This window comes from Canis lupus, chromosome 24 (assembly GCF_003254725.2).
Source record: "Canis lupus dingo isolate Sandy chromosome 24, ASM325472v2, whole genome shotgun sequence".
In the NCBI taxonomy this organism is placed as follows: Eukaryota; Metazoa; Chordata; class Mammalia; order Carnivora; family Canidae; genus Canis; species Canis lupus.
The window spans coordinates 37,295,135-37,309,456 of NC_064266.1; the positions used below are offsets into that span (position 1 = coordinate 37,295,135).

Consider the following 14,322-nt stretch of genomic DNA (forward strand, 5'->3'; position numbering starts at 1 on the left):
AAAATATACATAAGATTTACCACCTTTGACAATTTTCAAGTATACAGTTCAGCGGTACTTCATCATAATATCATGCTACCATCACTACAACCATGTACCCATCTCCAGAACTCTTTTCATGTTGCAGAACTGAAATTCTCTACATTAAACAGTAACTCCCCATTTCTCCCTTCCCTTCTGCACTAGGCAACCAGAATTCTGTCTCCAGGACTCTGACTACTCTAAGTACTTCATGTAAATGAAATCACAAAGTACTGGTCTTTTTGTGACTGGCTTATTTTACTTAGCATCGTGTCCTCAAGATTTATTCATGTTGGAGCCTATATCAGAATTCTCCTCCTCTTGGGACGCCTGGGTGGTTCAGTGGTTGAGCATCTGCCTTTGGCTCACGGTGTGATCCCGAGGTCCTGGGATCGAGTCCCACATGGGGCTCCCCATAGGAGCCTGCCTCTCTCTGTGTCTCTCATGAATAAATAAAATCTTTAAAAAAAATTCTCCTTTTAAAGGCTGAATAACATTCTATAATATATATGCACCATATTTTGCTTATCTGTTATTCTAAGGCTGAATAATATTCCATGCTACATATATACACATTTTGCAGATGATGGGACACTTGGGTTGCTTTCACCTTTTAGCTATGGTGAATACTGCTATGAACATGGGTGTACAAGAATCTCTTCACACGGTAATTCTGTTTCCACAGCACTTCTACCATTTACATACCCAACTGTGCACAACGCCAACGCTTCGTATTTCTCCCCATCCTCACCAACACTTGCTAATGTTTTTTATAATAGCTATCTTAATACGTATGAGGTACTATTTCATTGTAGGTGTGATGTGCATTTCCCTAATGATTAGTAATACTGAGTATCTTTTCATTTGCTTATTGGACACTTGTATGTCTTCTTTGGAGAAAGGTCTATTCAAGTCCTTTGCCCGTTTGAGATAAGCTTTTTTCACATGTAAAATATACTTGGGATTTGCAGGGCTTAGAATTAAAAAATGCAAATTATCTTATTAATACATTTTCAAAAATACTAACATGTTGAAACAATACTTTGGATGTACCAGATTAAAAATACATTAAAATTAATTTCATCTTTAAATTAAATGTTAACATTAAATGAAATTAAATGTTAAAATGTGGCCAGTGGAAACTGAAGATATTATGCTAACTGAAATAAGCTGGTCACAAAAGGACAAATATGAGATACCGAAATTCAGACAGAAAGAAGAAGGTGGTTGCCAAGGGCTGGGTGGAGAGGAGAATGGGGACTTGGTGTTTAATGGATATACAGTTCAAATTTGTAAGATGAAAAAAGTTCTGGAGATGGATAGTGGTAATGGTTACATGACAATGTGAGGATATTTAACAAAAAAAGAACTTTACACTTAAAAGTCATTAAAATGATAAATTTTATGGTATATTTTACCATATATATGTACATAGATACATATACACATATACATATTTTTTCAAAATGTTACTAGAAAATTTAAAGCTACAGTACTGAAAATATGGAGCCAAACAAGGTTTGTTCATAATTTTTTTTTTTTGGGTTGTTCATAATTTTATGAGGATAGTCTGGGTTGAAAATTAAAGGCATTTATCATTGATGAGTCTCTGCCAAAACTATAAATATTAAGCATCTGTTAAGATTGCTTTGAACAGGACAGATCCTCTAGAGCAAGTTCTGGATGTAATATAGGAACTTTATAAGGACCTTTATAGATTTCCAGACCAGTTTGGACAATATTAAATGAATGACTCTATGAATGACATTATTAATGGCTCCCAAACTGTTATTTAAAAAAAAATCTCAGAACCCACTTTCCTGGCAAATTTGCTCTACTCCCAGAGGCTAGGAATAGAGGAATATATCACTTCTGTCAATGTCAAAGGCTCCAATTCACTCTGCCTTAACTAATAGATTTAATCCAGTTGGAGTTACTTTAATAAGTTCAACTATTTTTTAGTTTTGCTAAAGTGGAATGATTCTAGAGCACGTAGCACTACAAAAAAGGATTTCCAAAGAATATTCATGTATTAAATTTTTAAATAACCTTAAGTTTCTTTCAAACAGTTAAAAGGACAGAACTGCAAAAAGGGAGAGGTCCTAGGAAAAATAAATTAGCAAGCCTTTTCAAAGATAACACAATAATGAAAATTCAGATTTAGCAAACTTTGTTTTCTTTCACGTGCTGTGGCTCATTAATATCAAACCAAGAATCTAATGGGAAATAAGCATCCCCATTCACATTATCAATCTCCAAAGTTACAGTTACATTGTGACTTAAAATTTGCTGTAAATGCTCATCACAGGTGATTTCAGATTTAGAAAAGTATGACCTGAAATTATAATTGATAAAGAGTTATTTATGTCTATAAATTACAACCACTATGAATCTTTTTTTTCAGTGGAGATTGATTTTCCTGAGCTCAACTGATGGACTTATGAACCCTTAAAATATGTAGGAAGACAAGGGTGCCATCTCACTATTCAAAGCAAAGAAAATCTATTAAAAAAGATTGTTTTTTTTTCTTTTTTTAAAATAATGTCTCTGTAAATTAGGCCTTTACAGATCACTTTATTTTTATTTTTATTTATTTATGATAGTCACACAGAGAGAGAGAGAGAGAGAGAGAGGCAGAGACACAGGCAGAGGGAGAAGCAGGCTCCATGCACTGGGAGCCCGACACGGGATTTGATCCCAGGTCTCCAGGATTGCGCCCTGGGCCAAAGGCAGGCGCCAAACCGCTGCGCCACCCAGGGATCCCTCTTGTTTTTTTTCTTCCCCCTGCTAGAGATCAAGAATCTACTGTGTGGCTGACACGGAGCAGACACTCAATACATGTAGAATGAACAAACAGCTCCTGCCTAGAAAGGACTTAGAGATGATACCCCATAAATATCTATAGGAAAAGAGGCCAAGTGTCAGGTGTGTCACAAATTAAATGCTCTAACGTTTCATAAGAGGGAAAATTCATTCTCAGGAGGGGAGCTCAGGAGAAGGTGAAAGTAGATGCTAAGCTGGGGGCCACCAGGTTAGTTAAGGACCTGCATTCACTGCAAACAAAACAAAACACCAAAAAAAAAAAAAAAAAAAAAAAAACCCAAACCAAAACAACAACAACAAAAAAACACCCTCAAACAAACCACCTTGTTGGCACAGTTCCAGAGGTGGGACAGCAAGTTCTAGGAACTACTGTAGAGAGTCCAGAATGGCTATGTCAAACTTCTGAGTAATAATGAATGACAGGGTTGGGAAGGTAGGTTGGAGATAGAAGCCTTGAGTGTGAAACTAGAGTCTGTTGCTGTGTCTGGTAGCCTCTGAGGAGGTGCGGCAGACATTGAGGCAGAGAAAGGATAGAATTCTAATGGAGCTTTAAGAGAATTAATCTGGCCCACTTGGCAGGATCGATTACAAAAGGCCTAGAGGAAGTCTATGCAGAGTAAAATACCAAACCTAGGCAACCCTCAGAATCACCTGAGGGTGCTTACACCCATCTCAGACCTACAGGATCTGAAAGGTCTAAAAAAAAAAAAATAAAATAAAAAAAATCACCAGAGCCTTAGGTGTAAGTTAATAAGATACTGAAGTGATGGCAAAAAGAAGATGAAGTTCAAGGATGAAGCCTATAGCGTACATCAACATTTGTTTCCCAGTAAAACTATATTGTTTTCATAAATAAAAATTTAGCTGACCTATCAGACACATGTAAAATTTTTACCTCACAACTTCAAATTTCGGTAACAAGTAGGGTGACAACACAGTAAAGCTTTCCTCTGCTCAAAAGAAAGATGGTATGACATAGCTATTAAGAATATAGCTCCAGGGGAGCCCGGGTGGCTCAGTTGGTTTAGTGTGTCTGCTTCGGCGCAGGTCATGTATGATCCCAGGGTTCTGGGATTGAGCCTTAACGTCTGGCTCCCAGCTCAGCAGGGAGCCTGCTTCTCCCTCTTCCTTTGCCCCTCCCCTGCTTATGCTTCCTCTGTCAAATAAAAATCTTAAAAAAAAAAAAAAAAAAAAGGTTCGAGAGTTGGGCTGATCTGTATCATTACTTAATCCTTACTCTGCCACTTACTAGCTTTGTGAACCTAAAAATGTTACTCAACCTCTGGAGGTCTGTTTCCTTATGGTATAAACAGGACACTACTCCACTGTTCAAGTGCCAGAAGGATTAAATGAGATGATGCCTGTTACACATAAGTAGTTATCATTATTGTCTTAAACCAGATCAGATTCTGGAATAGTCACTTCTAAAATCATGAGCTCACACTGTGGCATATCTTTTCAAAAATGTGGGACTAGGGGATCCCTGGGTGGCGCAGCGGTTTGGCGCCTGACTTTGGCCCAGGGCGCGATCCTGGAGACCTGGGATCGAATCCCACATCGGGCTCCCGGTGCATGGAGCCTGCTTCTCTCTCTGCCTGTGTCTCTGCCTCTCTCTCTCTCTCTCTGTGACTATCATAAATAAATAACAACAACAACAAAAAAAAAATGTGGGACTATTCCTGACAATCAGATGTGGTTGCCATGTATCTGTCCCTAGATACATCAAAATGCACATTTACACACATAATAGTGTTTTCACATAATACTTTGCATTTGTGTGAGAGGGTCATGTTAAAGAGCATATTCTTAACTTTACAAACTCTGTGGCATTTAAAACATCTGCAAGTACCCACAATAAACCTAGGTGACTTACAGTCACATAAAAACATAAAGGTATGATCTAGGTTTTACATTATTTATCTTTTAAAAAACTATGTGGGTCACTTCTTTTTTTTTTTAAGATTTCATTTATTTATTCATGAGAGACACACGAGAGAGGCAGAGACACAGGCAGAGGGAGAAGCAGGCTCCACGCAGGGAGCCTGATGTGGGACTCAATCCCGGGACTCCAGGACAATGAATACCCTGGGCTGAAGGGAGGCGCTAAACCGCTGAGCCACCCAGGGATCCCCCCACTTCTCTTTTAAGAAGACTTTCAGACTAAAAGACTAGTTGCCTACAACTGGAAACTATTATGTTTTGGTTTATCCTGTTACTTGGGAGTATTTAGATTTTAGATGAGAATCCTAACTGTGACCACCCAGAACACCAATGGAACCAACGGCTTTCAGGGTGTTTTGAGAATGTGCTGAGACTATGACACAATACATGGATGGAAGAGAAGACGGAACTGGAAGGACAAAATGAAAGCTGAGCAACTGAAGGTTTGCTCCCTAACTACTGATTGAAATATTGAAGTTCACAAAAATTTTTTTTAAAGATTTTATTTATCTATTCATGAGAGAACACAGAGAGAAGCAGAGACACAGGCAGAGGGAGAAGCAGGCTCCATGCAGGAAGCCTGATGTGAGAATCGATCCTGGGACTCCAGGATCATGCCCTGAGCCAAAGGCAGACACTTAACTGCTGAGCCACCCAGGCGTCCCTCAGGAAGAATTTTATTTAAAAGGGAGAAAGATGCCTCACAGCTTATCAAAAAAAAAAAAAAAAAAAAAAAAAAAAAAAGATTGAGAATATCTCTAATACCTTTATCTAGCTGTAGGGAGTATGAGATGGGGAGAATTTCCCAATTTACTCCATTTTATTTATTTTTAAAGATTTTTTTAAAAAAAGATTTCATTTATTTATTCATGGGGGGCGGGGCAGAGACAGGCAGGGGGAGAAGCAGGGTCCCTTGCAGGGAGCCAGGATCACGCCCTGGACTGAAGGGGGCGCTAAACCGCTGAGCCACCTGGGTTGCCCTATTTTTAAAGATTTTATTTATTTATTCATGAGGTGCAGAGACACAGGCAGAGGGGAGAAACGGGGACTTGATCCCAGGGCCCCAGGATCATGACCTAAGCCAAAGGCAGATGCTCAACCACTGAGCCATCTAGGCGCCCCAATTTATTCCATTTTCTTTTTCTTTTTTTAATAATAAATCTATTTTCTATTGGTGTTCAATTATAACACCCAGTGCTCATCCCGTCAAGTGCCCCCCTCAGTGTCCGTCAATTTATTCCATTTTAAATAGAATTCCAGGCAAGGCAGGATCACACCATGGGGAATGACTGCAATACCTTGCTGCCTACAGAAGAACTCCACAGTTGAGCGCTATTGCTGTCAATACAGGTAGACAACCTGGCTGAAGAGAAATGTGAACATAAGAAATCAATTCACAAGTAGGCCTAAGCAGACATCCAGACACATCCACTTATAGTCAATCCAGGACCATGTCACTGGTCTGCTCACATAAATGGCCTAAGACAAAAGTAGGTTATTTTTAATTCTTTAATGAGAAAATTTTCATGCTCTATCAAAACTACTCAGAAATAATTTTCCCAGAGTAAGGGAAAAGTACTTTTCTCCTCATTCATGAATAACAGAATAATTTATTTGAATCACCTCAAGTTTTTCTGAGCCATCTCCTAGGAGTCACCGCCTAAAGGGCAAAGATTTCTTTGTAGCAGAAGCATTATTTGTGTAGCAGGCCTTTGCCACTTGGTGGCTCGACCCTTACGCTTTCTGCAGAAGTTTTTCTGGGTGTTGTTTTTAGGCCTACCTGACTGAATCAGGACTTTGAGCCGACTGCATAGTTCCACTTCCCAGTTCCAGTTCACCCTTTCACAAGAGCAAGAATTCCAAATGTTGACACATTGACAATGCCCAATTTAAAATTTTAATGAACTCTTCCATATTTTCACTAGAGTGAAGTTTCTTCAGATATACTGGATTTCAAAAGAAACCACTCATACAGGTTATCAATTGTTGCCAGTTCCCACCAGAAAAAGGTGCGAGTTTTAAGGGAAGCACAGGCTTCCACAAATTCTGAAATGGAGCAGAGGAGTTCAGAAAAAAGGAAAGGCAGAAGGGCCAAAAGCCAGTAATTATCTAAGCAAAAATAACTGTTCAGAGGAGAGAAAGAACAAGGCTGCCCTAAACCAAAACATTGGGAAAAGCAACAGGACCGTAAACAAACTTTCTTTTTAGATCCTTGTACAGGCAACTTCAAACCAGACATGTGCTGCTTCAACTAGTCACCCCCAGCACAATTATCGCTGGTACTCTCTTGCTGGGGGTATGGCCAGCCTCTTTTGTCAAGCCTATATAGGATCCTTGGGTATATTCACTGACACAAGCAAAGAGGAGCACTACCCAGTTATGAAGCATTCCTGTGAGCCTTCATGAGACAAAAACAAAAACAAAACAAAACTTGGGAACCCTATAAAGCCTGTGTTCCAAGACAGACCTGGCATGGACACATTCATTCTGTGGCTCACTTCAACTAAGCACATTGCAGTGCCTTGATTTCCCCACTTGTGAAACAAGGAAAATCCTGAGAACTGAGAACCTCTTGCTTGGCAAATAAAATGGGCACGCCATTAATATTACCCTAAAGGCCAGCAAAGAGGCCTTTACACTCAGCTCACCCTTCTTCAAGACATCAAGCAAGTCATATGACAAGTGACACATAAACAGAAACAACCCACAGCTGAGTGACTCAGTTACAAATCTATACCCTTACTGGACAGTGAATTAGGATGTGTAGGGATTTATTTTTAATTCTAAGTGATGATGGTCAAACAATGCAGGAGACTCCTACAGATTACGTGCATGCTTTTGACTTAAACCTTAACTCTTAAACTGCAGTACATGTTCAGGGCAGTCTTCCTTAGTACCTTTATTTCTAGAAATTTCATTATTTCTCTAGCTGCTATCTTAGAACTAAGCCATGCATCAATAAAAGCAAGGAAGCTTGTGAGTCTGAAATAGAAAGAATTACAGGCAGAGGACAAGTGAATGCATATATGGAGACCAGAGAACCAAGAACTGAAATAGTGAAAAGAACTTTACATTTTACACTGATTAGGAAATGTGTGCCCTCAAATCACATCAGTTCCTGTATATAGTTGGCACACTATTAGGAAGTGTGACTTCCTAATAATAGACTCATGCATCACAACATAATCAAGTTGATATACATATATCCCAATTTGAGAAGCCTGATAATATGTGAGGATAGCCTTCTTCAGTGAAGCAGAATATAGACTCTCATTTAAGCCGACTCATTAACTGCCAGATATCAAAGGTAGGTCACAACCAAAACACAGGTCTGAAGAGTACTAAGACATGGAAAGAGACTGAAGGAGCACAATCATCCTTCCCCTCACTTTGTAATTAACAGGATCAGGCAAACAGAACAAGATAAAATCATGAAGTCATGATGGAACCATGGCCACTCATACTGTGCAAAACAAGGATGCCTTCTTTTGTAAAGTATCTCAACCATTAGGGCAGAAGAAAGTGCCAATGAGTAAACAAGAAACAGTTTCTACATTCAAAGTATCAATTCAGTTAGTGTGGGTGGGGGTTTGGTTCTCACCAATTTCAAATGCCAAGTTTTCAAACTATCAACATAAAATACATAACTGACAGTGATGCACATCAGCAAAATACGACATTTGTTCCAGACCTAATGACACAAGCTCTTACAAAACTAAAAGTCTGCATGATGCTAGAAACACCTCAAGCTCTGTGAATCTAACGATAAGCCCCTTGGAAGTCCAGGATGAACACGCAGATTACTACACAATAGTATCGGGCATGTTGGTGTAAACTACAAATTAGCTTCTATTCTTATAAAAATTTCCTTTTGGGTACTTTCACCTAAATTAATCTCACTATGATTTTAATAGATTATTTTTCCAAAAATTATAATGTCTAATCCCAACATCTTTTTCTGTAGTTAAATGTACGGTTTCCCAATTATATCTCTAATGCTCGGATTTTGTATTTGATAATATGACAGTTATTTCCAACTCTAAAAGAAACGAGTTGTATTTTGGGTATATACACACTCACACCAATTGACGAAATCAACCTGCCAAGGCCTATTACAACTTATGCAATTTTGTTATAGTTCCCAAAAGACAAAAATAGTACTGAAATTGTGAATTTTTTCTTTTCTCTCTCTCTACTCAAGTACTGATCCCTATTTGAGCCTTTGTAACTGATCAGCTCTATCTTCTTTAATTTCCATCATTAAACATGTAGCCAGCATGTGCACAACATCATAAATGCAATCAACCAAAAGACTGCTGAATATTTAAAGTTTCAAAATACTAAAAATTGTGTTGAGTAGACGTTTTTCAAATTCTGTGAACAGTTACCAGGAAAGCCAACAATTTAACAAATAGTGCACCTTATTTAATCAAATTGGAGTAATTAAATAAACGTGTGCATATATGTTGTAACAAGAAGCAAAAATCATTTTTACTTGGTAAAAGCCTATTAGCTGGTTATCTGGTAGCAACTACATGTTTAGGAAAAGGCCTGTTCTGATCAGAGAATCTTTAAGGTTTTTAAAAGTTTAGCAACTTTTGAGATTGGGTCATCAAAATAACAATAATTGAGAACTTACTTGACACTTAATCTGTTCAACATGGTGACGTTTTATTTTTAATATAAATAGTATTAGAACTTTTCCTGCACTCTGGTTTAAGGAAAAAAAAGAGAAATTTAAGCAAAACAAATTCACAGTGGGTATGTTTACAACCAATGACTTCCAGGATAGGCAGGGCCAGAGGTCTTTTAGAGATTCAAAGCCCAATCTCCTAGATTTTCTAAACAGAGACTATAAAAATCAAAATCAAAGGCTTAGTTCAATGTACAGTAGCCTCTAATATGGTAACTTTAGGAAATTTCAACAAAGGCTAAGTAAAGAAGGAATTTCTACCTAAAGCTCAATTAAACAGAATACCCATTCCCACCTTCCGCTTAATTGAGGCTCCCTTCCCCCAACCTGTACTTTTAACAAACCCTCAGTTTACCTAAATTCCAGCCTTCAAGCCCAATAGCCTTACTATTTATTATTTATTTATTTATAAATTTAATTTAGAATGCTCAAACCAGGAAACCTTGAAAAACTGCAGAATACATGCTTTCTAAGAGCTCATAGCAAGTTTTCCCGTAGGAGGAGAATGGCTATTACCACTAAGGATATCAGTTAACACTGCATCTTATGTGTAATTTGCCAAGTCAAATAAAAGCACCTTCACAAACCTCACCTCAAACATACCCTCAAATAAGAAGTGGTTTTCAAACTACTCCTTTAAAAACTCATATAACTATCTATCAAAGACCAAGTACAGGTCAAAATTATATCTGTTTAACAAATACTGATCAGTATTTAAAAATTATAAATATCACCATTAGATTTAATATCTGATTCTTGTGGCTACTAAAATATTGCGAAAGCAATATAGTTAAGTCTCCAATGGAATAACTGAACCAAGCTGCCTCCTTCCTTTTCACTCACCAAAAGGTTACTTGGCAGCAAATGTCCCATGAAAACTCTTAAGCACCAACTGGTTAACTATGTATCAAAGAATACACCCATTCATAAGTTTCCCCATAAACTTATCTTGGTCTGTCTATGTAACATACTTGCAACAAAGTCTTAAAAGTACCTTTGATTATCAACAACCACTGACAATCATTGGTAACAAGGACAGGTTCATGGAAGGGCCTGTTCTGATCAGAGAATCTGTAAGGTTTATAGAAACTATAGCAACTCTTGAGCCTGGGTCATCAAGATAACAATAATCAAGAACTTAACATACTTTATACACAAGAGTGCAGAATGCAAATGATTAAAACAGCATTAGCAACTTCAAAATTTTCTCTTAAACAAGCTACTATGTCATTTCTCTGTTCAGAACCCTCGACTGCAACCAGCTCTAACCGGTTCCTTGAGGAATGTGGCTAGGCTGAAATTTTGGAAGTGTTGGCTTTGGTGGTGACCAAGGAGGAAGAAGTCTCTGGCTTCCCTGTTGCTGCAGTTCCCACCCTCCAAAATGAATATACCCACCGGTGTGAATTGACAATGTGGTCCAAAGAGCAAGGCAGGAACGGAGTCCAGATCCTCAAAATGGTAGTACAGGGCATAACCACTAGGCCACCTATCAGTTCAGTACAAAAAGTACAACCCTGTGCATCATGGTGCAAAAGCTGGGGCCTAGGTTTCGCATTGTGCATCTCACACCTATGGAAATAACAAGAGGAGTAAAATCTATAGAAATCAACACACCCTAAGAAGGTGGGTGCTCACAGAAGACCGGTGTCAACACTTTTGCAAAGGTGGTTGGTGGTTGGCTACTGAGATAATGAATGGCGGCAATTACAAGTCCAAAGTTGGAAGGCAACAAAATTTTACAATCAACTCTGTTGAGTTTGACAATGAAGAATTCAACACGGGTTTGATGTTTACCAACAAGGCTTTGCAAATCATGACACCCATCTACATGCTTATGAGAATTACTACCCCACTAACATTCTAACAACATCCTTCAAGAATGATTTTTAACTCTCAAAGAGTTGGAAAGATTTGGGCCATGAAGAAAGGAGGCAATCAGCAATACCCCCAAACCAATGCATTACTCTCAGGTTTTACACTTTCCCCTTTACCATCTGACCTTGGAAAGACATGGTGACTCATTCAAAGCTTAAGGTGGAAGAATTCCATAATTCCAGAGAATAGAAAATCTGTGTACCAATGATGTGCCAAGAACAAATGTGGATTGTCTGAGGGTCAAGTTTTGAAAAAGTAAAAAGAGAGAACTTTTAAAATGCAGGGTGGGTTCTTTAAAAGAAATAAAATCACCGCTCTTGACTCCCTTAATCCTTCGCCATGTTGCTGTCAGCTCACCAACTAAGAGTGCGAGAGTGTGTCTTGCTGGGTCCATTTTCCCATGGTCTGTAGAAGGCGCTGTGAAGCACATCCTGTTCTAGCTCTGGGGCCCTTCCCCCCTCTGCAGCCTTACCCAGTGCAGGGAATGCGCCCCCTACTGACTCCAACACTCATCGCCTTTAGCCGACTTGGCTGCGGTGCATTTTGGGTGGGGGCTGGTATTTTCTTCATGGCCATAAACCAGAAGCAACAATGCAGATTTATAAAGAAACTGTATCAAGCCACTCAGGAGATTTCTGTTTTTTGTTTTTGTTTTTGTTTTCATTTTGAAGGTTCAAGACACTGGTACGAGAAGCATCAGGAATAGGAATTGGGTGTGTGGGGATGGACAGCATTAAAATGGCAAACACAGGAAACAGTTTGGTTCTTTTTCCCTCCTAAGCCTTTGTCTGAGAAATGGGGTTATAGCAAGAACTGCCCAGAGGAATTGGTGAATGCAAGAACATCAAGAAGACTTAGTGTGGGTCCATGTGTGGCTAAAAAGGATATTAGACCTTAGCGCCTGATCTTGGGCAGAAGAGGAAGAGAAGCAATCGCGCCTTTTCCAGCAGACAGGCATCCAGGTTGAGGGGGAGGGGAGGGCAGGCAGGCAGCCCAGAGGAAAGAGAGGTGAATAAAAGGGTGCTCAAAGAACTCCTCCCCATTCATTGCATTAAAAAAAAAAAAAAAAAAATCTTTTCGCAGCTTTCTGGATTTCCTTTTTTTTTTTTAACCGTCTCATTGCAAAGTTGGGGCTCAGAATGTTCCTAAGAGGTCGTGCTGACCAGGCAGCTGCGCCTGGGGAAAGGGGGTGGTGGTGGACTCCGTGGCTAGGACAGGAGGGGAGCTGGCGTGCTGGGGAGGAAGGGCTGCACGGCGGAGGCAAAGACTTTCCACTCCGTGCCATGCACGCTCCCCGCCCCCCAGTGTCCCCCCTCCCCCAGCCGAGGGTGGGCAGAGGTGGCGGCGGGCTCGTCCCAGGCACCGGGGGTGTGCGTGGGGGGCTCCTTGCGGGAGGAAGGGCTCAGTTCCAGGGATGGGAGCAGCTCGGCGCTCGCTGGGGGCGGGGTGGAGGGAGATGCCATCAGCGGCACAGGCTCCGGGGCCGGGCTGGCTGCCGGCCTCGGCGGGCTCGCGGGGCGGGGAGGGGGGTCGGGCTGCAGGAGGAGGCGCCTGGCCCCCGGAGCGGAGCCCGGGTAGCGGTCCGCGGCGGGGCGGGCGCTCCGTCAGCACCGGAGCGTGCAAAGGAGCGTGTGTGGCCGGAGCGCAGGCAGTCGGCGCAACAATGCGCCCGCGGGGCCGGGGCCGGGGCCGGGGCCGGGGCCGGGAGCGGGAGCGGGGAGCGCGGAGCGGGAGCGGGGCCGGGGCCGGGGCCGGGCCGCGGGGTGGGCGCGCGGCGGCCGCGGGCTTACCTTGACTCGGCCTCGAGGCGCGCGCGGGGCCGGCGTGCTCGGGGGCCGGGCGGCGGCGGCGGCGGCGGCGGCGGGCGGATGGCGGCGGCACGGCGGTGGCGGTGGTGGCGGCGGCGGCGGCGGCGGCGAGGGCGCGCCCGGGGCCTCGTCGCGCGCTGGCTCGGCGGGCTCCGGCTCGCGCCGCGGCCGCGGCTGCTGCCGGGGGGCGCGGCGGGCGCAGCAGAGCGGCGGGCGGCGGCGGCGGCGCGAGCGGCTCCCTCCAGTCCCCGCGCGGGCGGCGGCGGCAGCGTCGTCGAGCGGTGCAGACAAAGGAGGGGCGGAGGGAGGAGACGGAGGGTGTGGGAGAGGCGGCTTCACCGGCGCGGGCGGGCGGGCGGCGGCGGCCGCGCTCCTCTCGCTCCTCAGCAGCGGGGACCGAGAGAGGGAGCTGTGTCTGAGGAGACGCCAAAATCCCCCTTAGCGCTGCCCGCGGGAGGGGGAGGGGGCACAAGATGGCGGCGGCCGGGGGGGGGGGGCGGGAGTTCAGCTCATGGATCCCGGCGGGCGGCGGAGGGGAGACCGGGCCGGCGGAGGCGGCGGCGGCAACGGGCGGGGGAGGGGGCTGATCCCGCGTCTCCCCTCAGCAGACAATACAAGCGCCTCGGAGCGAGTCCCCGAACCTGCCCTAGCCAAAATGGCGGCCGAGAAAGAGCGGAAGTGACGTAAATACCTCATTAGCATAAGAGGACTCATTGTCCAGCTAAGTGGGGGGGGGGCAGTGGGGGACAGCACCCCTTCCCCCCTTGTCCCCCAGGGACCACTCTCTCACTCCCACCTGGGCTTGCACCTAACTTTTTGGGAGGGAGGGTGGCACCAGCACCCCCACCTGAGGGAAATTATATAATCCCCACTGAGGGGGAGCTCTCGCGAGAACCAAGAGGATTTGCCATTGACCCACTAGGAGGCGCCGCGGATAATGGCCGCAGTGCGCTTCCAAGGCCCGTGTGCACGGCGGGCGCCTTCCTCTGGCCGCAGCGCCGGCGGCGGAGGCACCAGCAGCGGGCCGCAGCACGCCCTGCACTCAGTCAGGTGGCCGTGCCGGGGATCCCTGCGCGGGCCCAGCTGGGCCTGGACTACATCTGGCGGGAGGGGGCGTGTGGGCAGCCCGGCGGCTCCACGTGCTGGGAGGCCTGCGCGCTC

At 43.5% G+C, this 14,322-nt stretch overlaps 1 protein-coding gene across 4 annotated transcripts in view; it reads right to left on the reverse strand.

The window, feature by feature from the left end:
* The window catches only part of LOC112674120 (activity dependent neuroprotector homeobox), a 34,920-nt gene extending 21,089 nt beyond the window's left edge, over positions 1-13,831 (reverse strand). The window contains exons 1-2 of one of the 4 annotated variants that reach the window (XM_049100635.1): positions 13,144-13,831; positions 10,874-11,047 (exon numbers count right to left, since the gene is read on the reverse strand). In XM_049100635.1, the coding sequence (XP_048956592.1) occupies positions 10,874-11,040 (167 nt within the window). In that variant the 5' untranslated portion in view covers positions 11,041-11,047; positions 13,144-13,831. Of the gene's footprint in view, positions 1-9,424; positions 9,497-10,873; positions 12,421-13,143 lie in introns of those variants that run through there. The other 3 variants (XM_025470411.3, XM_025470410.3, XM_035705374.2) reach the window with 3 other exon arrangements.
* Between the last annotated feature and the right edge of the window lie 491 nt (positions 13,832-14,322).